Source organism: Salmo salar, chromosome 07, assembly GCF_965601325.2.
Source record: "Salmo salar chromosome 07, fSalSal1, whole genome shotgun sequence".
Taxonomy (NCBI): domain Eukaryota; kingdom Metazoa; phylum Chordata; class Actinopteri; order Salmoniformes; family Salmonidae; genus Salmo; species Salmo salar.
Genome location: NC_138297.1, coordinates 49,749,594 through 49,773,955, shown reverse-complemented (window position 1 = coordinate 49,773,955; position 24,362 = coordinate 49,749,594). Strand labels below are relative to the sequence as shown.

Below are 24,362 nucleotides of genomic sequence, written 5' to 3'. Positions count from 1 at the left end.
TTGCTCTCGTCTCCTTGCTCTCGTCTGAGAGTGAGACCACTGCAGACTGGTGAAGCATGAGGAAGCAATCAACTGATCAGGGATTGGACTTCCTAGGGCCCTTAGGGCATTTCACCCACCATCCAGGCCTGGCTGGCCTACACGCCCCCCCCCCCCCCCCCCCCCCTCCCCTCTTTCTCCTAATCCAGAAGGGGTCCCCAGGGACCTAATAAATCACGGCGGTCATGCAGATAGGCATGCCTTTCCACCCCCAAACTCCCACACTGTGATTGTTCCAGAGTGCTATTACTAAGTCAGACGTTCTAGAAAATGTGCGGTTGTCTGTGGATTTAGTCCAATTCAATGTATTGGAATGAAGTGTTGAAGACTGTTTTTGCTGCTGGTAAAATAACAGATAACACATAGACACAGAACAACAATACTTTTGTTGTCATTATTTGAGCATTGGCTATAACAGATTGATGAAAAACAACTACTGGTTCTAGATAAAGGACCGTTTTTTTTCAGGTTATTACATACTTGTTCAATACTGATCACAAATAAACTTTTACAGATGATTGAAACCGAGTTGAGTCTCTAATGATATGTTAAAGGGGACAATAATTCTATCTAGTTCTAGTACAATCCAATAATTATCGTTGATCAATCGTTTTTAATGGAAAACTTGACTATGCATTGGATTGACTGGTATGATTGGTATACCAATACTGTCTTATCTATGCTTCTCACATTCTAAATTGCCAACACACCATGTTGGTGTTTTAGATGTATATCCTATCTTATTCAAGGTGCATACCTTAACACCTTACAAAAAGAGACTCACTTAAATTGCAGCATTTATTTTGTGCAATTTGACTGCAAACTATTCAGAATATAAGCACCTTACATAATGGCAACCCACACCTCTAATGTGCCTTAGACATTTATGAATTTGGAGTATGTCTCCATACTCCATAATAATAATTAACAGGACAGTCCAAGAAGATAGCTCCTAATTTGTTGCTGAAGTTTTAGCACAGAATAAAATAATGAAGTTGCTCTCTGGCTGTACTGGCGGCAATGAGAATTGATTCTCCTGTGTCCCAGTTTGCTTGTATTCGGATTCTAGAGGCCAATTTCATTTTCAATTGACCAGGTGACCCATTTTGAATACAAATGACTAAGCTAATTGGGGCAACTGGGCCGAAGGACAAGTCTCACACCTTGCCGTTTCAATTATTGATGCAATAAAGCAGTCAAGAGACTGCTTAAAGACAACAATACACATGCCTCAACTTAATGACCTTCGTTGTGAGATGGAGAGGAAAAGCTAATACAATGTATTTTCCAAACAAGAGGTACTTTGGGGAAAAAGGACAGATTGAGCCCGCTTGGGATAGCCAGAGGATGTGCAATTTTCGGACAAATTGGGGTGAGTTTTTTTTTTGTAATTGGGCAAAAATGGGGGAGGAAATAGAGTCAGTTATGCTGCAAGCAATCAGGACTTATTAGAAGCATGCATTATTCAGGTTGTTTTGCCTCAAGGATCTCACGGAGTGAACTGCAATTCATGGAAATGTAACCAACTGGTATCAGACCCTAGCCAAAGTACACCTACAGTATGTCCACAGTTACACCTAATAACATGGGAGATTGAATGATAAGCCGAAGAGAAACAACAGAAAAGAGAATTTACAGGAAACTGGTCTTTCACACTCTGCTTACAGAAAGGCTCCATACATTACAATGGGCCATGAAGTGTCATGATGTGTCTTTCACATGGTAATAAATAATGACACAGGAGTTTCTTCAATTCTCATTGTAGTTCTTGTGTGGTTTTTATTCTTACTTTTATTTTATGTTCTATTTTCTATTATCTACATTATTATCATTGTTGGAAAGAGCTCTCAAGGTGAGAATTTCACTGTACTGTTTTACAACTGTTGTATTTCACATGGTAATAAGCAAAGAGAGTGGAAAGTAGCCTTCATCTTGCTGATGTAATCATTTATCAGCGATTACACATTGTTAAGCTTTCGCGAATTTACAACCAGTAATAAGTCATAAAAACAAATGACCTTTGGCCATGCATTCGCAAAAACCTTAGTTTTATCTGTGGTAAGACTGTCTTCGACACACACTAGCAAATATTTCTGTGAAATGTCTCCATTAAACAATAAGCAGTCTGTTTGTGTCATCAACATTACGGTGTACACAAAGTTGTGTAAAATTTGAATAAAATTCAACTGGAACAGTTGTAAAATGGTTGCTGGATCGAATCCCCGAACTGACAAGATAAAAATCTGTCGTTCTGCCCCTGAACAAGGCAGTTAACCCACTGTTCCCCGGTAGGCCTTCATTGTAAATAAGAATTTGTTCTTAACTGACTTGCCTAGTTAAATAAAGGTTAAATAAATAAAAAAAGATAGGCCTACTATCCACACTCCCCTCCCGGTGCGCATCACTCCAACAACCAATAGAGAGGCAGGCTGTTGGGAGCCTTGGAAGTAGTGGCTGCTGCGAGGGCAAGGCAAAAAGTAGGCTAGTACAGGCAACAACTTTTACGGAGGTATGGAGAAGTTTAGGTCCCGTAAAAATATTTTACATGTTCGTAGTGTTAAAGGAATACGGACGATGAATTGGATTTAAGGACTAACCTCTGACTAAACCGTACAACATTGTCCTTGGGTTGTAACTTTTACTATATTGGATTTTCTCGCGCTTTTCTCTAAAACTTGGGGAGGACTTGTGTGGCTAAAAGTGTGGCTAAAATGTCCGCATCTATGCAGCCTCTCAACGCTGCGATGTATGCGGTCGTTTTCTTACTGTTTTCCCGAATAGAAGTTATACTTGGATATAATGAAAACACAAGGACGTGTCCGTCTCCATGCACATGTTTTGGAGACCTGTTGGACTGCAGTCGGTTGAAAAGGCTTGGAATTCCTGAAAATCTTCCCGAATGGACCGTACAGTTGTAAGTCAATTTAGAGAGCTTTTGTTGACTTGCCATTTTATCTTCACTACCCATGTATACGAACAGCTATCTTAATTACTTTTCACACCTGTTTGAAATTAGTAATTTGATAGATACAGGTTTTAACATAGTTACAACAAGTGTATGAATGAATACTTGAATAGATAAATTACACATATGCAGAGAATTACGTGATTTCTTACATTGTTGCCAACTTTGTTAAATTGTTGCTTACTGACGATTCGAAGAGAATGAAACCGTTTGAAAACAAAGTTTATTTCCCATCACGTCGACAAGGAAGGGAAATCAGTCCTAAATCCTTACTTTTTAATCCCAAAGATTGTTTTGCAGTTTAGAAAGTATTTCGCAATGACGCAGGATAGGCCATTCCAATTCAGCAGACGCTGTAATCCAGAGCGATTTGATACATTTTTTTACTTTTCCCCGTACTGCTCCTCTGTGGGACTCGAACCCACAACCCCGGCGTTGCAAGCGCCATGTTCTACCAACTGAGCCATAGAGATATTTATTGAATAAAAGTTGTGTTTGTCACATTTAGAATGATATTATTGTTTTCTTAATATTGATTTATGGTGATTTCTAATTCTGAAAGATCTAGTGATATATTGGGTCACTTTACCCCATTGTTTACCATTCCTTAGCAGCATTTGGTGTTATTTCAGATATAGAAAAATACTCTAAACATGAAGGAAATAGGGATTTTGCACTCGACCTATGCTGTAATTTAAATCAAATGTATTTCTTGCAATGTCACGCTGCCTACAATTCTTCCATGTGAATACCTATAGGATATGTGAGCCATACTCCTCAGGAAGAGCAGAGAAGCTCAGTCTTGTGAATAATCAAGCAGGCCGTTTTAGAAGATATAACACAAATGACCTTTGTACATCAATGTCCCATTGTCAGTCTTTCTACACTAGTGAATCATTAGTTGGCCTACCTACTGCACAGAGTTTTTATATTAGGATTTTTCCAATCACCCATTAGGCCCAACAAGACATGCCAACATCAGTAGGCTAGTGAGTTGGTAGTACTGTTTGCTTTTGAGTTTGTTGTTAGTGCAGTGAGGTACAATAATTTGCTAACATTATATAGTTCATGGAAAACTTTCAACGGGCTTTTGGGATTTTGGAGCTATCACAATTTCCATGAACAAAGAGCCTAAAATGCCATCATAAACAATTGATCACAATTCATTTTGACAACTTGTTGAACCTGAAGAGGTTGGTCAACTGTTTTTTTCAGCATGTAAATATCAGGTGACATCATGATAAGGAGCTAATGCAGAATACAGATGTCCATTACAATAGGCCCTAGATGAGACCAACTGCTGAATGACAATTGTTTTCCTTTTGTTTATGAGGTGATACCATCATTGGGCCTTTCCATATTCTGTGAGCTCAGTAGTTCTTCAGGCCCCAGGGCTATTAAGACAATAAATACATAATGTCAAATGAAGTCATAGGCACTCCAGGCCAATCTCCCATGGTAACGCCTCAAATAGTTGTTTAACATGTATTAATAAGCAGATGTTCATAGGTCTGCCTCCCTGGCTTCCATTCAGACTGCACCATGTTGATGTATCCTCACTACTAGCTTGTGTTTTTTCTAGTTCATATTTCACAACACAGCTAGGCTAGTTAGTCCCCTGTTAGAATGTTTGTTTGGCATTTACAAAATGTGTGCTGCCTGCTCTGGAAATGTCACATTGCCAGAAAACACAGGCACAGCCTCGTAACCAAGGCAAGCCGACCAAAAAGGGAGAAAAAAAGTTCCACATGGGGGGAAAATTCTTTGCCCTCCGGCATGCTAATTTACGAGTGTCTCTCCAGCACATCTTAAACTGCCCGGCCCTTTGTTTTCCAGCACCCCATTATTTCTGCTGAATTTGCATCTCCAGAGCCACCGATGGTACTGATTAAGGAGCCACTGTTGGATTAGTTCGTACAAACTCTCTGAAAGAGATAGAAAGTGAGGGAGGGAGGGAGGGAGGGAGGGAGGGAGGGAGGGAGGGAGGGAGGGAGGGAGGGAGGGAGGGAGGGAGGGAGGGAGGGAGGGAGGGAGGGAAGGAGGGAATGTGGGAGGGAGAAGCATTTAGTTTGAGCTTCAGATTTCTCAGTGAGTGAGTGAGGGGTACAGATTTTATGATTCAAATGTAGACAAGTTTAAATTCTTCCTAGTTTTTTAGGGTTTATAGCCTGGAATGTAGCATAATATGCATTTGAGGAGGTAAGCACTCTCAGGAGACTCACTCAACATTGCTTTATTACCAGACCATCCCATCCACAGCCAGTTCTCACCTCACTAAAAGCCAATGTGATTGACTATTAGAATAACTTGGCATCATAAAATAACTTTACATTTTCACAGATTTACATGAGCGAGACGGGCTTCAGTGTCTACTGAAATAATCCCAGTTAAAGTGTGATATCAAGCCCTTATGTTATGGCACTTCAGAGATAAGGAGAGAAAGAGCTCTGGATTATAACGTGAGCGCTTTAGCTGGTGGGAAAGGGTATGCCTTTTATCAGCTTGGAAGTCAATGACCTATTTTCCCTTGTGAATCTGTATTAGTCCAAGTGCTTTATAACCACATCAAAGAACCAGCAGGTCTATCTTATCTCATTACTAAGAGGATGGATAGCTTGGTTTCATTCACTCATCAGACACGGATAAATGTGTGGCGCACATTTTCAAGTCTAATAGACACAGGCTAAAGCCTATATAGCTGTACTGATTTAATCTGGTCCACTTCTGGACCTGGATTTCTGAAGGAAGTGTAAGTGTCAGAAACCCTCAGGGTTTATCTGGACATTTTTGATACTACACATCTCCACTTCTCCCATATGGCCCGATTAGTGGAACAGAAACATACAGCTGCGTGTTGGGAAGGGAGAAAAGTTTCAGAGAGAGAAGTAAAACTCTTGGTGAAGAGTTGAAGAAACTATTTGCTGAAGAATAAAACCAGGGCCAGATCTAGAAAAATGGCTTGGAAACTCGCTTTCCCGGCATTGTGAATAGATTACCAGTTGTTAGGTTTTTCCCCTCCCTCCTCTCAGCTCCAGTTGATGGATTCCAGATGGGGGGCAAGCCAAAAAAAGGGTCTGGCACCACAATGTTGATCGTGCGCAGCAGCGTCAATAACTCCACAGCTTTATAACACTCTGGGCCAGGCAGGCTTCTCTAGGCATGTTTTTCACCCCCTCTTAAAAAGGGGAAAAAATTGAATCTCTCCCTTCCATAACTTAGCTGGTTGTCTGTTTTGGCTCTGTGATTCAAGAGCGGATTGGATGCATGAGCTTGTCTGGCTGGATTTTCTCTCAATGTTTTAAAAAAGGCTGCTATGTCAAAACTAGGCCTATAGCTGGTTAGCTTACATTTTTTTGCATACAGTGGTTTGTTTTGAAAATGACTCAGTTGCTTTCTGACATTACTTCAGTCGGAGCTGTATAGGCTAGGCTCACTCAGACAAGTTATGTCTCCTGTTTAAAAACAGAAAGGCCAGTATATGATTGGTTGTGAAGTGAACGGCCCTCCATGTTGTGTAACTTTCCTCTAACAAACGTCCTTTTTCACAGGGACCTGAGCCATAATAAATTGCAGTCGCTCGACAGCACTGTGTTTAGGAAACTGCGGCACCTAAGTGAGATGTAAGTATACTCTGTGTTCTGTACTTCCTAGAGTAAACAACATCAGTCACAAACACTCTCCCTCCACCGCCCCTTCACACCACATGTGACAAACAACCTTTGCGCCTGTGTGTTTACAGAAAGCTAAACAACAATGAATTCGAGACGGTACCTGATTTGGGCCCTCATGCGGCAAACATCACCACCCTCATTCTGTAAGTATTACTTTTGAAACACCCCTCCTACCCACCAATCCACCCATCAGAGTTGTCAGTGCTAGTTAACAATGTAGAGCTGCTAAGCCCTGATCCTCCCTCCTTGGTGGAACCCCTTTTGGCTGAGCTGGTTCCCAGACTGGGTTGTCCCAGGCATGGCAGCCAGTTTGAGACAAGTCAGTCACATGTCTGAAAATAAATGTCATCGTTAAAAATGGAATCGCCAGAGGTGGTTCCAGTGTTTCCATAAGTGCTGATCCAGGATCTGTAAGATTAGAGTTTTCTGTCTGTCCATCTCATTTCCGTTATAGAATCGTCTGTATGAATAGTGTGGTATTTCATCCATCTGGAGGTTGAGTGTTTGTATACACTCCTAGTAGGATGGCCCCAGAACATGATGGAGCAATGTGGGGCTTTCATGTGTTTTCAAAGACAAATAGACCCGTCAGTGTCAGAGGTTTCAAAGGCATTGATTTCAGACTTTTCCCCCGGCACAATGTCTCACAAAATCAATGGATAGGACATTTTCCCCCCACAAGAATGCATCCATCTCAAAAACTAGAAGAGGCATATTCCTCATCAAGCCTGAACTTGACAAGCAGTAACACCAGAGAAAGAAGCCAACAGCTAAAGGGGATTCAGACGTCGGCTATTAGTCAATTTGTCTTCAGACTTTTAGGTGTATCGCCTATGGGCCACAGATGCGGATGGAGGTATTACCTGGAACTATAGCAAAATACAGTACACCAGGGTATGTTTGATTTCCAGTAGGTCTGATGAATTTTTGAACTTGTAAACATTATCGGTCAGACAACATACAGAGGCTTTAGGAGTTGTACAATAGTATTCCCCTCTACTCTCAATTCTCCGCTCAAGATGCATATTTGGTTGATGTTGCTCATTGAAACACATCATGTATGAATTGGAGAACAATTCCAATAGATTTCACCATTGAATGTTCCAAAGTATGTCAGGCAGCCTAGTTGTCATCCTCAATGTGCATTTGGGAATGATCAATTCATACTTTCTTACCACAACGTGTGTTCATTTGTGTCTGTGAGTGCGTGCATAGCATTCCCAGTTGCATTGCTTAGTGTCTACTGGGCAACTAAAATCTCTGAGGGGGGGATTTAAATACAAAATCCCTCTCCCCACTCTTTATTTTTGTTGCTGGTATTGGCATCATTGATGGAGAATATGTGTGTGGTATTTCCTATTGGAAAAAGAACAGAGTTTTGAGAAGCCATCAGATGACTTATTTTTCTGACTGGCGCCTGTAATGAGAAGCAGGGCTGCTGCGTTAGCTGGGGCGGCTCAGGCACACATCAGACTCCATATTAAACAATACACCAGCATCTGACCCAAATGGCTAATACCACAGTAAACACATCATCACAACTAGGACCGCATCAACTACAGTGCTATAACCGATACATAATACACAACGTCTATCTGAAGGGAAACATGGTTAAACGATGAGAGAAAGAGTTATATTGTTGGTTTCGTACAGTGTTTCTAAACACTGATCCTCCAGTACCCCCAACAGTACACATTTTTGTTGTAGCCCTGTACAAACACACCTGATTCTTGCTAATTGAGGGCTTGATGATTAGTTGACCAGTTGAATCAGGTGTGCTTGTCCATGGTTACAATAAAAATGTGTACTGTTGGGGGTACTTGAGGACCAGGTTTGGGAAACACTGGTTTAGTAGATTTTAGGTTATTGCAGTATTGAGTTCCAATGTTTGTTGCCAAAAGCTTTGTAAGCAAGACATCCAGGTATATCTGTCAGCTTAGTTACCCACAGAGCTAACACTTTATAAGAAAGAATGAACTGGTAGATAAGCAGAATATGAAGCTCTTTCCAGTTCCAGCTTAGTTACCTTTTCCATACACAGAGATTCCATCAAACCGTCTTCTCCAAATACCTAATCAGCCCTGGAATCACCAGATAATTTGTAGATCCCACCAAACTCAATGAGAGGTGGTTTCACAGCAATCTGGTTAAAGCCCCCATTCCCTACCATAAATTCCTGGGAAATTATTCAGTTCATTAAGATGATCACGACTCAATTACTACCAGCTGCAGGGTTATTGCCGTTTGTTTCTACTCTGGGCTGTGGGGTCAAGGAAGTTGACGAGAGCTGCCGCTATGTCTGCCTGGCTGTTTGAATAAGTGGCATTTGATACCCCGGGTGTCACGCCCTGACCATAGAGAGTCCTTGTTTCTCTATGGTGTAGTAGGTCAGGGCGTGACGCAGGGGTGTTCTAGTTAAAAATTTGTATGTTGGTGTTTTGGTTTGGTTCCCAATTAGAGGCAGCTGGTAATCGTTGCCTCCAATTGGGGATCATATTTAAGTAGCTATTTTTCCCACCTGTGTTTGTGGGATATTATTTTGTGTTTGTGCATGTGCACCACGTAGTCACAGTTCATTGTTCGTTTATTGTTTTGTTTTGCTGAAGTTTCACTTGATATTAAAGATGTGGAACTCTACGTACGCTGCGCCTTGGTCCAGTTCTTACGACAACCGTGACACCGGGACTTTTTTCCCCCCATACTCCCCTCCCAGGCCAGAGTAATGAAGGAAGGGGAAGAAAATCTCCAGTATGTGCGAATGGAAGGAAAAAAATCAGACTGTACTAAATAGAGAAGAAAAGGGGGGTTCAGGATTAGGAAGCCTCCGTTGTTGATTCAATGTCATTGCGTTATTAAAAAGTGGAGTGTTGCTGCCTTTGGGGTAACTTGTTTGTGCATGTGTGTATCTGTTTGACAGCTGCTTCTGCTGTTTAGCTATAATTTATGTGGATTTTTTTATTCTTTAATTCAAAAAGGAACATTTCTGTTGCAGCGTCACCTGTCTATAATCGTCTCACACTGTGGTCTTGTTTATGTAGGTCATATTTCTTCAGATAAACAAATTCAGGTGTGAAGGCAACACAGTCCAAAAATATGGAGTAGATTTGCTCAAACTGCCAAATTAGACACAAGTGTAAATCAAATTGAGATGTGCTGCTGTGTGGTCTTATTTTTTTGAATGTTTGCTTTTTTTGACTGATATCAATCAAATTCCTTAGAGTACACTTTAATGAGTCTGGCAGCACATTTCAGCTGATCTAGGATCAGCTTACCATTAATGTAGGGTACACCGCCTTCTATTCAAATAGTTATTAAGTTGTCTACTATACCCAAAGGCTTGGAGTTTCCTCAAGTTGGGACACATGCATGTGCTACCTGCTTAATTTCATGAATAAACAAAGCACAGTTTGATAGATGCTTTAAATTCCCCTGGTCATACATTTCAATGTGTGTTAAAATGAGAAGTTAAAACCTGACGAGACCCAAACAAGAATGACAGGCAGGTCTTGAAACTATTAACATAACGGTGCATAGTAACCTTATTTGCGAGAAAATTGGTTAAACAAATTTGAAGTGTGTGCCGTCCAAATGGACAATGCCCCCGCTTGTTTGTCCGTGGAGTTGGTCCGTGGAGTTGGCCCGACGGGTGGAGATCAACAGATAAGCACATGGAACTCTCCGGTACACAGCGTTTAGGTTGGCCTTTCAAAAGATCTCATTAGATCTCTGGGCAGATGTAGGGGAGTAGGGGAGTAGAGAAAGATGGAGAGAAACTGATTTGTTGAATGGACCGTAGCCAAGTTCTCCTTCACATCTCTCCCTGTAGGCCTCAACTGCACAGTCTCAGTTGATATCACAGTTCTCATCTGCCACAATGTTTAAGGTTAGAGTTGGCTGGGTGTTGAGATTCTGTAGTATGTTGTACTTACAGGTTAATACAACAGGATTCAATGATTTGCTCAGTGGTCTCTGAGATTCAAGCAAGTGAAGCCATTACAGTTCCTGTAGGTCCTCACCTAGCCTATCTCCCTGTCTATCTGGAGAGGGCTGGCCTCTGCTGTGTGTAGTCCATGTTTTACCAGATGGTCTTGACCACATCCTTCAAAATAGGGGTCCTCATGGGGGTTATAAAAGGCGTTGACTTGTGTGGTCTCTGATTCGGACACATTTCAGTTGAAGGCATTCAGTTGTACAACTGACTAGGTATCCCCCTTTCCCTTTCTTTGTACTTCCCATGACATTACTTTTTTATGGATTCTCATGCTCCATATGGGTCATGTCAAGTTTTCAAAGCCATATGAGAGGCTCATTTGTAGCAGCACACTGGGTTCAAGTGGGAAGTGTGTCAGGGAGTAAGCATTAACAACATCAGCTTGGGACACCATGTTGTATTTGGGGTTTTCTCCGATGGAGGGGCTGCTCATTCTCCACAACTTAGCTGAGGGTTAGCATCACATGCAGCTAAACGGAATCCTTGATGTATCTGGCCCATTTGCACTCAAGCTAAAAAGGTTTGTTCATATATGAGTTGTCTGGTCGTGGAGTCTAGGCTTCAGGGTGATGCTCCACAGCTGGCCAGATGTTTACTGTGGGGGGAAGGGAGAGGGTGTTGGGGTACAAAGACCAGGGACTCATCATCATCATCATCACCAACACATCAGACCTCCCTCCAGCTGACAGGCCCCAGGGTCAGTCCGTCTTTTGTAGAGGAACATGGACTGAGCAGCCAGCGTTGACAGTTGCTTTCCAACCGCCCCCTCGCCTGAAAATATATTGAAGTCCGGGGCTCCACAAAACTGGAAATACAGGTTCTTTCTTTCTTTTTTTCCTCGCAGCCCCTCTTCTCTTCTCTCAGCGACCAGTCAGGGGAACATGTAAACCCAGGCCCAGGTGGTGTGTGCCCCTTTTGTTTGGGACCACAGAGGCCGTGGTGCGTGGAAAGTCCTTTGCAAATCTGCACACAAAAGGCTGTCTTGTACCGTTTCTACTGCGGGTGGTGTGCTGCACTGCACCTAGCTCAGCTTGTGGCTGTTGCCTAAATTGTGTTATTATTTAAAAAAATTAATTGAAATAAAAACATTTTTAGGCAGTGACTGAGTGTTTAAAATGAAAAAAAGAGGGGATTGGGTTTCAGCCTCCCAGAACCTACCCTCTACCCCCACCCTCAGCCCCACAGTCTTACCGTTGGTTGGCATAGAACCAAGCTTCGAGTCTTGGCCTTGCCGGAGGCTAGGCAGAGGGACGTGCTGTGGCAGGTTCTACCCCTACGTGCCCCAGACACCCCATCAGCCTCTCCTCCCTGGGCCTCTATCCATATATCCTCCTGGTGCTGCCTTTGTTCCAGGTTGGACTGACTGACAGACACACTCGTCTGTTTTCCTCTGTATGTTTTGGTGGTAAGGCTGCCAAGGGGTGTCACTGTCTCAACGTGGGGAGCCTAGTCATAAGAGAGGTATGGATGGCAGATTTAGGGAAATGTGTGGAAAATGACTGCTCCGTCCAAGTCAAAGATCACACTTTCTGAGGCTTTATGATGGACTGAGAAGCTATGTTGCCACTGTGCTCAATTTCTCGCTTGATTGTATCTTCAGTGCTTTTTTAGTCTCGCTTTGGCCAGGCGTACAGCGCAGCTGAGCCAGTTTGAGACTTGGTGTCTGGCTCTTGACTAGTGCTGGTTCAGTGTGTTCGTTTCATTGTTGTTTTCTTATTGGCAGCTTCTTGAAGGGTACTAGTGTTCACATAAACTAGTACTTCTCAGCCATGTCAATGTTCATCCATTTCTCCGAAGGGCTGTATGTTGACGTGTGCATTGCATGCATGCACAGTTTAGGGAAAACGCTAACATTCACTTAGGTCAGTATAAGGAAAATGTTCCAAAAATATGTATCATAAAGAAGATAAAATGAAGAACTGATGCGTTAATACAAGTTATAATTTTGGGGGGTGTTGTTGTTATGTTAGCCTTGCAATTAATACTGAAATGGGGCCTGCAGTCTGGTGTATTAGAGGGAATTCCTACTCTTTTCCCTCACTCTCCCTTTCCCTCGCTCTCTCTTTCTCTACCCGTTGAGGCCCATACACAAAGACGGCTCTGTACAGACACTGTTTATAACTAAGCAGTCCCTGCACTGCAATTTAGGAGGCGTGCAGCTCAGGAAATTGCCAGCCTCTGCTGAGGCATGCTTTCACTGAGGGAATGGTATTCATCAGCCAAGTAATTGGCAGGTTATTTTTTTAAATACCTTGTTAGTAATTACCTTATAAACAAAATAACACAGCACTAAACCAAACGGCTGTTTTGACCTTTTGAGATGAGTAGTGACATTGGTTAGCCCAAGTATTGCCCCGTCCTCCCCCCTTTCCTAGACAACGGTGTTATTTTTCATGGTTCAGGGAGAGACTCAATGTTCTAGGACAAATGTCTAATATTAACATCATAATAATGGTAAAACAGGGGTGGCGAGGGTCAAGGGCAACACTCGGGTGAGGTTGGCCATTTTTTGAATACCACCCGCTAATTGACTGCTCTGAGCGTTTGTATGTCTGGAAACGTTAGACTGGTGACCCGCGTTGTTAAAATACACTGTATTTTCTATCGTTCATTGGAGCCGTTCTATCTGTGTTTTCAGAGCAAACAACAGGATCACGCAGATCTCTCTGGAGCAGCTGAGGCCCCTGCAACGCCTGGAGACCCTGGACCTCAGCAATAACAGCATAGTGGATATCAAGGCTGACTCCTTCCCTGCGCTGCCTCTCAAGAACCTGTGAGTCCGTCCGTTTGGACTGTTTAACTAAAATGCATGGTTAAACTCCGTACAAGAATACTATATAAGTGTTTGGATCAAATAGTAACATTTTGGTGGAAGTACAACAATGTTTGGTCGTTTTTTTTCCTCTTTGGAATGAATTATGTGATCAATATCTCATTATGTATTTTCTTCTCCTCTAGTATCATGAACAACAATCGCATTTCCACCCTGGAGACGGGCTGTTTTGTCAACCTGTCCAGCACTCTGCAGATCCTCAGGCTGAACCGCAACCGCCTCTCCACCATCCCTGCCAAGATCTTCCAGCTCCCCAACCTCCAGCACCTGTAAGTCACAATTGCACTTTGAGCGCTGTTGGGGTTGACCACAAACTATACTATGACTGCTCTTTGAACGGTTGTGTAACAGTCCACGACGTTTCACTACTCTTTGATGTTTCTCTGACTGCTCTGTGAACTTCCTGAAAACGCTTTGTGACTGCACTCATTGACAGTGTGTTGACATCTTCAGCCACTCTTTGACCACTCTTCCAACAGTCATTGACATCTTCTTGGCTTCTCTTGGATGAATTAGATTCCTTTTTAGCCTCACTTCTTGAGCTGAGTGAACTCTTAATCCATCCCTGCATATATGATGCTGCGGTTCTCTTACGGTCTGGTTGTGGTCCAACCTTGCAGGGAGCTGAACAGGAATCGGGTGCGCAGGGTGGAGGGCCTGACGTTCCACGGTCTGCACGCGCTGCGCTCGCTGAAGATCCAGAGGAACGGTATCAGCCGCCTGATGGACGGAGCCTTCTGGGGCCTCAGTAACATGGAGGTCCTGTAAGTAACTGTCCTCTGTGACAAGAAAATGTGTCTTCCTTTACTAGTGTACATTGGTGGATTTAACAGCATATGTCTGGGTGCAAGTGTCTGCATACTATCTTTGGATACATATTTGTAGCCATATGTCTAGACAACGATAGTTGACTATAGCCTATACAGTGTGGTATCAGTCCAGGCTAGCATACGTCTTCATCTCTGTCTGTGTGTGTCTATATGTCTATATGTTGATGACTGACCTCTGTTTGTATGTCTCTGTGTGTCCCTGCAGGCAGCTGGACTACAACAACCTGACGGAGGTGAGTAAGGGCTGGCTGTACGGCCTGCTGACTCTGCAGCAGCTCCACCTGGGCCACAACGCCATCAGCCGGATCCGGCCCGACGCCTGGGAGTTCTGCCAGAAACTCAGCGAGCTGTGAGTGACCCTTTTTTCTTCTTCTTCTCCCTCCCTCTCTTTTTCCCTCTCACTTTCTCTCCTACTCACACTGTGAACTCCCAACACCTCTCTCTTTCTCTCTCTCCCTTGCTCTCGCCCACCTTCCTCACAGTCTCCAACTCTCCACTCCCCGCCTCTCTTCCTCCACCCCTAGTGCTCAGTGCCAACACCAATGCATGTCTCCTGACAAAGTATTACTCCCCCACTTCACCGCCGCCACTATAGCCCCCTTCCTTTAATGCCTCGCCACGTCTATAGGGGAGAAAGGGGGGAGAAGGAGGGAGGGATTTCACAACCAGAGTGTCTGCAGCGACATATTGTTTCCTTTGTTGTTAACGTTGTTTATGGCACCGGCCAATTTTCTAATTCCGCCATGTTTTTTTTGTTTCTGAAAGGGGAGTTGTTTTTTGACATTTCTCTTATCAAGTGAACCTGAGAGTTAACCAAATTGGCAGTTGACTGATCTTTTTTCCCCTTCTAAATAGCCTTCTTCCTGGTTTGTTTGTTTTTTTCGTCTGATGTTTGCGTTTGAGGATTTCTAGTACAAAGTTAATACTTTTTATTCTGTCTGCATACGGTTAAACAAAGTAGTCCAGCGGTGCAAGGTACGATCTAAATTTCAAAACTTAGTTTAAACTAGTCTATAACCAAAAGGTCTTTTACTGGATATGCCTTGATAATAATTAGATAACAGGTTTTAGTAGTGGTTATTAATGCTTATTACAAAGTACTTATTAGTAATTCACAGACTTATCTGGCTTATCTGGCTAGATTTGGTGCACGTTCCTAGTGATCTGAGGCCAGTTTATCCTCTACCTCAACTGTTTATTTCTACACCCCTTCCATTTGCCCTGGGTCTATGAACTGTGTGATGCTGATGCTCCTTCTCTCTCCACCCGACAGGGACATCTCGTCCAACCACTTGACAAGACTGGAGGAGTCCAGCTTTGTGGGCCTCAGCCTGCTTGACGAACTCCACATCGGGAACAATCGTGTGAGCTTCATCGCAGACGGAGCCTTCCGAGGACTCTCCCACCTACAGATGCTGTAAGTTTGAATAAGGATGACTAAACTCAATTTCAGTGAATTACTTGTCAGAGATGACAGCTCTATTGTATAATGGTGCCGAAGCATTAAATGATTATTTTCAACGTCCCACTGGCAGTGAGTGCATTAGCCATGGTTAATATCACTAATCCTGGTTCTTACTTTCCCCTAATGTTGTTTGAGAAGCCTCAAGGCTCATGAGAGTTTAGGGATGAACTTGATTTAAACTCATCAGTGACATGGTTATAACAGTCATCAGTCTACACTGTTTTTAAAATATATATTTGACCCCTTTTGGTAGTTACAGTCTTGTCCCATTGCTGCAACTCCCGCACCTCGGGAGAGGTGAAGGTCGAGGGCCTGCCGCCCACGAAAAATGACCCCGCTAAGCCACACTGCTTCTTGACACACTGCTCGCTTAAGCCAGCCGCACCAATGTGTCGGAGGAAACACCGTACAGCTGGCGACCGAAATCAGCATACATGCGCCCAGCCCGCCACAAGGAATCGCTAGAACGCAATGGGACAAGGACATCCTAACCTTCACGCCGCTGGGCCAATTGTGCGCTTCCTCATGGGTCTCATGGGATCGAACCCGGGTCTGTAGTGATGCCTCGCCTTAGACTGCTACTCCACTCGGGAGGCCTCATCAGCCTACACTTTATCATTGCTTTGTGTTCTATAAGAGAAGCCCTATCTCACATCTATGAGAGTACATTATCTGCTAGCTAACTTCTCAGATGCTGCCTGCTTGTTGGATTTCGCTCCCTGTCCCTCTCCACACTCATCGAGGCGTGAGTGGAAATATTCTGCCTTGTTTGTTTTCGGTATGTGAAATAGCTGAACGTACTGCCTGTGGTTTCCCCCCACACATAAAAACCTCAACAAGCCAGCAGAGTGAGACTGAGTCCACCGCTCCATCCCCCCATCTCCAGACCGGCTCCATAACATTGCCCCTGGTCCCTCTCTTAAATGGAACCAAATGTTAACTGTGCGTGAAAGGTCAGCAGAGGGCAGGTGTGTAGGTAGGTGGACGGGGAGTTGGGGTGGCTTAGAGGGCTTTACCCCCCCAGCCCCTCTCCACAACCCACTCCTCTACCCCCTCCACCCCTCCTCAACCCCAATCATTTGTAACCAGGCATGCAGAGGAGGAAACTAGCTGTTTGAAAGTATTTAAAGAGACTTGAGAGAGAAGGAACGGGGGAAGGGTGAAGAGGTCCCACAAATCTCTAACAGACATGAGGTACTGCTGTGTGCACATGACATTCAGTTAGTTTGAAAGATACTTTTTCAAAACCCTTTGATATTTAGTTAAAACATTTTTTCCCCCCAGCCATTAAACTCATTACTAAAAACGTATAATTTTTCACTAAATTTAGTAGCACCGACGTGTGGGTTTGAGTTCCTCCCTGTTAAACACGTTGCATTGCATGTGAAGCAGTATTATGCTGCGAGACACAGAGAAACCATCACAAAAATTTAAAAAAACCCAAAGTTAACGAGAAACATCCTCTAGTGATGGGACCACTTTGAATACAAATGTAAAGCCTTTGACTTCTTTCTCGTCCTTCAGACGAAACGCAAAGCCGCACCAAGGTTTGTGAAGACTATAATAAGTGCAGTTGTTTTCTGGGTGTGGATTTTTACAGTGTGGTTTGTCTTTGTTTCTCTGGAAATAGAGATCTGCAGAACAACGAAATCTCCTGGACCATTGAAGACATGAACGGACCATTTTCTGCTCTGGACAAACTGAGGAAACTGTAAGTAGGCTTGACTTTGCCATGGCGTTGTCTTCTACCTGTTGGTTTCCAGAAGATAGATTAGGAACTATAAAATGGACCATGGGAACGGATTTTAACTGGAAGTATTTGCTTCTTATCATAAAATAAATAGCTGTATTTGAATGAAAACTCAAATATACTTTTCTCAGGTTCCTTCAAGGAAATCAAATCCGCTCGGTGACCAAGAAATCGTTCTCTGGTCTGGACACACTGGAGCACCTGTGAGTTGACCTTCAAATCAATATCCTCATACGTCTGTCTCAACTGTGCTAAAGCTGTTAACTAAATATGGGAGAATCCATAACCATGAGAAACAACGCCTGTTAGTGAGAACCACACAACCTTATTGTCTCTGCTTCTTGTCCATACTTTGATGAAAAACAGAGCTGTCTGGTATTCACCACCTCCATATGTGGGGAGACTATTGATCACTAACTGCTTAGGCATGGCGAGAGGAGTGTGTGTGTGTGTGTGTGTGCGCCTGTGTGTTCGTGCTCATGTGTGCAGCTTTCTGTGTACAAGTGTGTGTGTGTGTGTGTGTGTGTGTGTGTATGTGCACATCTGTGTGTGTATTTCTATCTGTGAAACAGCTGCATTTGATTGTAATTAACTTTTTTCCCCAGTCGTGTCTGAGCTCAAAGGAGCTGAAGTCGGGCCCCTCTTGATTAACAAAGCACTGTGCTGCCCAGATTCTATTGTTCTCAAGACCTTTTCTTCCCTCTCTCTCTCTGATTATTGAAGTGTTAGCAGTCTTCCTCCAGATAGACCTAGACAGAGGGGAAAGTTTGCCATCTTTCTGTGTACATTCCCATGGTTCTGATCCATCCGTTCTTCCCTCTTTCCCCCTCCTCCTCAGAGATTTGAGTAACAATGCGATCATGTCAGTCCAAGGGAACGCCTTTGTGCAGATGAAGAAGCTTGAAGAACTGTAAGTATCTCTGGGTTCAGTCACACTGTATTCATATTCTGCAATGCCAATAGACCAGAGTCACTGTTCTGGACTAACTGAGGAAAGGAAAGAATCTTTCATAGACAATTACTTCAAAAGCACCTATACTGATAAAAGTGATTATCTTAAAATGTAACAACTATAACATTTCGCAAGTATTATGGATCATCTTTGTGCTGGGTCTCTCTTGTGATTCCTGGCTCAAATGCAGTACCTTCTCCCCCCCAGGCACCTGAACACATCCAGCCTGCTGTGTGACTGCCAGCTCAAGTGGTTTCCTCTGTGGGTGGCAGAGCAGACCTTCCTGCCCTACGTGAACGCCAGCTGTGCCCATCCCCTGATGCTGAAGGGCAAGAGTGTGTTCACCGTCAGACAGGAGGACTTTGTGTGTGGTGAGTGTGACAGACACACACACACACACACACTCACAAACCTCTTAATGTAGCCCTTGTTAAAAACAACCATTTAGCCGTGACAGGTTTTCCATTTTATGAACTGACCCAGATTGTTCCATATTTTCCTTCAACTCATGGACACTCTGATGGAGCCAGCATTGTAATGGGACCATGTGGAAACTGAGTGAGTTAACAGCTTGGCCGAGTGGAGTCAGAGAGAGCAGGGAGAAAAGAAATCATTGTTGAGGAATTTCTGGGATCAGTTTCTTTAAGTAATGACTACTATTAGAGCTGAGGTGCTTTGCCTTCAGAGCTTTCAACATTTCCCCAATCAGGTAGTTTGAATCTTGGCGGATAAAATAGTATAATTTCCATATTTAAGCTGTTTGTCGACCATCACGGTTTAAACAAAAACTGGTTAGCCTCAAAATGAATGTCAATTTGAGTTTAGCCCCATTCACATCAAATAGAAACGAATGTTTTTCCCCTCTTGTTTTCCAACCAGACGACTTCCCCAAACCTCAGATCACGGTGCAACCTGAGACCCAGTCGGCCATCAAAAGCACCAACGTCACCTTCGTGTGCTCGGCGGCCAGCTCCAGCGACTCACCCATGACCTTTGCCTGGAAGAAGGACAATGAGGTCCTGAATGACGCTGAAATCTACAACCAGGCACACCTCAGAGCCCAGGGGGGAGGCCAAGGCCGTGAAACAGAGGTTACAGAGTACACCACCACACTGCAGCTACGCAGTGTAGAGTTCACCAGCGAGGGGAAGTACCAGTGTGTCATCTCAAACCACTTTGGTTCCTCCTACTCCACCAAGGCCAAGCTCACTGTCAACAGTAAGTTAAATAACCTACTGGTATAGATTTCACTGGTTATTTCATGAGTTTTGTCTTTCTTAGTATAACGCTCAGCGTGATAAACTATGACGAACCAGTGCACAAGTACACTGCAAATATCAACTTGGAGTGACCTACAAACATATAAGGAATCTCATTATGACTGACATTGCAAAACCTTGTAACTTTGATGTTGCTCTTGAAGTGGTGCTGCCGTTAGATGTCAAATAAAATGTCCACCCCTTTTGTCCCTCCAGTGCTTCCGTCCTTCACCAAGATGCCCATGGACCTGAGTATCCGGGCCGGTGCCACGGCCAGACTGGAGTGTGCCGCCGTGGGTCACCCGTCTCCGCAGATCGCCTGGCAGAAAGACGGAGGTACGGACTTCCCCGCTGCCCGGGAGCGCCGTATGCACGTGATGCCTGAGGACGATGTGTTCTTCATCGTCGATGTGAAGACAGAGGACATCGGGTTGTACAGCTGCACCGCCCAGAATACCGCCGGAGCCATATCAGCTAATGCTACGCTAACTGTGCTAGGTGAGAATTATTCTTTCTATTTTCACCAGCTGTCAAAGAACTTTGCATTTATATGTGGGCGCCGCTTCATTTTGACACAGATCAATTTTATTTTATGGTATTCTATGAGCGTTTTCCCCCACAAATCAACATATAAATCAGGCGTTTTGAGACTGTAAGGCAGCTAACACGCGCCTTTACCCCATTCTCCTCCAGAAACGCCCTCCTTCCTGCGCCCTCTCATGGACCGCACCGTGGCCAAAGGGGAGACTGCGGTCCTCCAGTGCATCGCCGGCGGCAGCCCTTCCCCCAGGCTCAACTGGACCAAAGACGACAGCCCCCTTGTGGTCACAGAGCGCCACTTCTTCGCCGCCGGCAACCAGCTGCTCATAATCGTGGATGCAGCGGAGGGAGACGCCGGGAAGTACACATGCGAGATGTCCAACACGCTGGGCACCCAGCGGGGCAACGTGCGCCTAGCCGTACTGCCCAACCCTAACTGTGACTTTGGGGTGGGCGCCTCGGGAGGCGTAGACTCGGACGAGGACGGCTGGACCACGGTGGGCATCGTCATCATCGCAGTGGTGTGCTGCGTGGTGGGCACCTCGCTGGTCTGGGTGGTCATCATCTACCATACGCGTCGGCGCAACGAGGACTGCAGCGTCACCAACACAGGTGATGAGAGGGTGCCATTTTATTTTGTCAGCACGGGATTGGTTTTGAGGAGTTCAGTACTTGCATGCCCATGTTGCCTCCTCCTTCTAACAGAAAATAACATTTTTGATGGAGCTTGAGTTTTGGGCTCCAGCTCCACATACTTTGGCTGGCATGTTGTTAAAACAACACCTTTTACGAATGCTTTGAAATGAATCAGTGACGACCATTGCCTTGAACAGATTATTATAATTATTGTATTTCTCTATGAAAACATTTCTGAGACTTTTCCCTCCCTGGTGTTTTCCCTGCAGACGAGACCAACCTGCCTGCAGACATCCCCAGCTACCTGTCCTCTCAGGGCACGCTGGCCGACAGACAAGATGGCTACATCCCCTCAGAGAGTGGCAGTGGCAACCACCAGTTCATGGCTTCCTCCATGAGTGGATTCTACATGCAGCCTAAAGACATGAATGGTAGAAGAGGAGCTCTTTCATTGGAAATGCATGGGGACTTTTTATGTCATGAATATATGCATCAGTCAACTGTATTCTGAGCATTTTTCTATGTGTATTGTTTCACCTGAATACATATTGGAATAGTGTAAGTAATTTGAGGCAAGTACCAATGCATTACTAATGTGTCATGTGACTCGTACAGGTCTGTGTCAGCTGGACACGGGAAGTGAAGTGGACATGGAGGCGGCCATAGATCCCCTGCTCTGCCATTACCAAGGACCCATCAGCTCTCTCCTCAGGAGAGGCAACATGTACACCGGAGAACCCTCAGAGGCTTTCACAGGTTGGTGCAACAGATATATATTTTTAAAAAATATTGTAGCATAAGAAGTATTTTCCCCTAAATTAAACAATATCATCATGTGTTGCTGTCATACTACAGGCTGTGCTATGGACCAGCGGCCCATCTGCATAGACTCCTACAGTGGCAGCCTGACCAGCTCCAAAAGGAGAGACTACTATCCGTGTGGCGGGGCCCTCCAGGACCCCTTTGACCACGGGAGCCCCAGTGTGCTGATGCAGATGCCCAACAGCAGCAGCTTCCACGGGCCACCCCACCTACAGGGCGAGGGCCCCCCCTCCATGGACGAGGGAGATGGAAGCGAGTACGGCCGACCTCGGGAGACAAGGCTCTCCTCCTCCAATACTTTCATGGGTATGTCTGAGGACATTTCTAAGTTTGGATTTGGGTCAAGTCAAGCACATTTTAAATCCACTCAGAAATGTAATTCACTCAATTAGTAAGTGATTTATTGAATATTCATTTTCTTGACAACTAGCACAACATGTGAATGTCTCAGGCCTTACCCTGTATCTCCCTCCATCTTTCCCTCTGGCAGGAACGTTTGGGAAAGCCCCCTGGAGGCCTCAAAAGGAATTCTATCCCGGATTTGGACCACCGCCACTGGCCCTGCACAACAGCATGATGCTACACGAGAATCCCTACGCAGCCCTGGACACAGACTCGGAACACGAGGAAGACAAGAACAGCGTCCAGTCAAAGAATTCTAAATCGGAATCGGAAAAGAGCGGCAATAATATCTATGAACAACCATATGATCTCAACAGGACTGCTACTAGTCAGCAAGGTCGAGCGAGCACATAGCTGAATATGTGCGTTCAAACAAACTGACATTCCTTTGAGTATTTCTTCGTTATGAGGATGACCAAAAACAATACTACCTCAGTGAATGGACACTGCAAATGTGCAACGCTTGAATGTAAAAGGATAATGCATTGTGCCTACAAAATGCTGAAAAATTATATGAGGAGATATTAACAGTGAGGACTGTTCTTTTTTTTTAAGAAAGAAAAATGGGAAACATCTTCAATTGAAGATAGATATTGAATATATATATACGTTTTTATACAAAGTTTATTATATTTTGTAAATTAAGTGTAAAAGTAGAATCCATTATTTTTGCTGTACTTATTCCTGTAAATGAGTATTTTGTGTTGTGTGAACGACCACGCCTGTTCAGTTATTCTAGCTTTTGTTTTGCTTTGAGTTAAGCACCCCTTTGCACATACCTATACATAATAAAACACCATAACATGTGCTGCTACGTACATTAAAAGTACTGTGACTCTTTCTAATCTTTAAATGGCTGTACCATGCACAGACACCACTGTTCTGTAATGGAGGACAAAGAGAATAGAGGTATAAGAGAGTATTGCTGAATACTGCCGGGAATGAGAAGGGGGGTTGATGTGGCTTTTCCGAGCCGAACCACAGACCGCCAAGGACGGCTTGCGCCTGCCACGAGGCCCCCCACCATGCTCTCCAAATAGAATCCAACAAGTGTATGCTGGGAAAGTGTGTGTGTGTGTGCGTGTACGTTTGGCATTTTTCTGTGTGTGTGGGAAGTTCAGGGCTAGCTTCTTCAGTCTTTGGCTCAGTGTAGACTCAGTACCCTGGAGACAATCGATGGAGGGCCAAATTAGGGCAGACGTCAAGGAAAGGAACAGTCACATGAGGTCTCTGGAACTGTTGGAGCTGGCCGTCTGGTCTGGTCCTACTCTCTCCCAACCAGCCAGTCACAGGGCTCCCCTCTACCCCTCTTTGGGCCTTCGTCTCTGGGAAGGAGGGTGGGGGTTGCTGCTCTTGCTGTATCCAGCACATGGAAGCTTTTCACCAGATGAGTCACTCCCCAAGCCTGTCCCCTTCTGGCTTTTTCACATCTTGGGTTTGTTTTTTCAGGCCTCTCCTTTTCAACGTAGAGGAAAAAGGTGTTCTTGTCCGCTAGCTGTCGTAACTTGCACTTGGAAAGTGTCTTGCGGGCTCTCTCACTGCCACACTGGAGATGTGTGTATAAAATGGCTGATTCACTGAGTTCGGATGGTGGTGCCAGTATTTTGAGGTGGGCTTATAGAAAAATACCTTACTAAGGGGATTCAATTCAGCCATCCACTTCATTTGCCAATCTTCCAATGTGGAATATATTACAAAATCTTCTAAAGACATTGAGTTATAACACATTTTCTAGATGTATTCAAATGTTTTGTTTAAACCTTTTGTTTTATGGAATCATATTCAGAGTGGTTTGTTTGAAAACCCATCCATGTCCTTGAGCCTCAGCGACACACCTTGTTATTCACTGAGTGCTTATTGGGGAGTATGCATTCACCCCAGTGTAAAGGAATGAAACAATCTGTTGGAAGTCTTGCCAGCTCTTTGAGGAACTTGGGATAAGCACAAGATGGTGGAACCAGAACCACACACATTTAAACACCTGGAAGACAGCTGCTGAAGCTAGTCCTCAAACACAAGGCTTCCCATTGGTTTAGGGAAGCTTGTGGGGTCTAACAAACATGACCCGATACAGATGAGGTGGTGCAGAAAGATGTGATGTTTGATCAACTTGGAGAATTACCAAAGCCTGCAAGCATTCACATCAAACCTTCCTGAATTTAAACAGTGTAGCGAATTCATGGCTAGATAATTGATGTTTGATGAAC

General features: G+C 44.2%; 1 protein-coding gene across 1 annotated transcript; it reads left to right on the top strand.

Moving 5' to 3' along the window:
* The first annotated feature begins 2,467 nt into the window (after positions 1–2,467).
* LOC106609433 (leucine-rich repeats and immunoglobulin-like domains protein 3) lies at positions 2,468–22,984 on the top strand. The gene is made up of 19 exons (XM_014208268.3): positions 2,468–2,953; positions 6,553–6,624; positions 6,744–6,818; positions 13,305–13,439; positions 13,625–13,768; positions 14,120–14,263; positions 14,535–14,678; positions 15,603–15,746; positions 17,425–17,505; positions 17,676–17,747; positions 18,383–18,454; positions 18,704–18,867; positions 19,376–19,714; positions 19,972–20,253; positions 20,449–20,907; positions 21,201–21,362; positions 21,547–21,687; positions 21,787–22,059; positions 22,244–22,984. Exons 1-19 carry the CDS (start codon positions 2,751–2,753, stop codon positions 22,507–22,509), a joined length of 3,372 nt encoding a protein of 1,123 aa, XP_014063743.3. The 5' UTR covers positions 2,468–2,750; the 3' UTR covers positions 22,510–22,984.
* Positions 22,985–24,362: the final 1,378 nt, after the last annotated feature.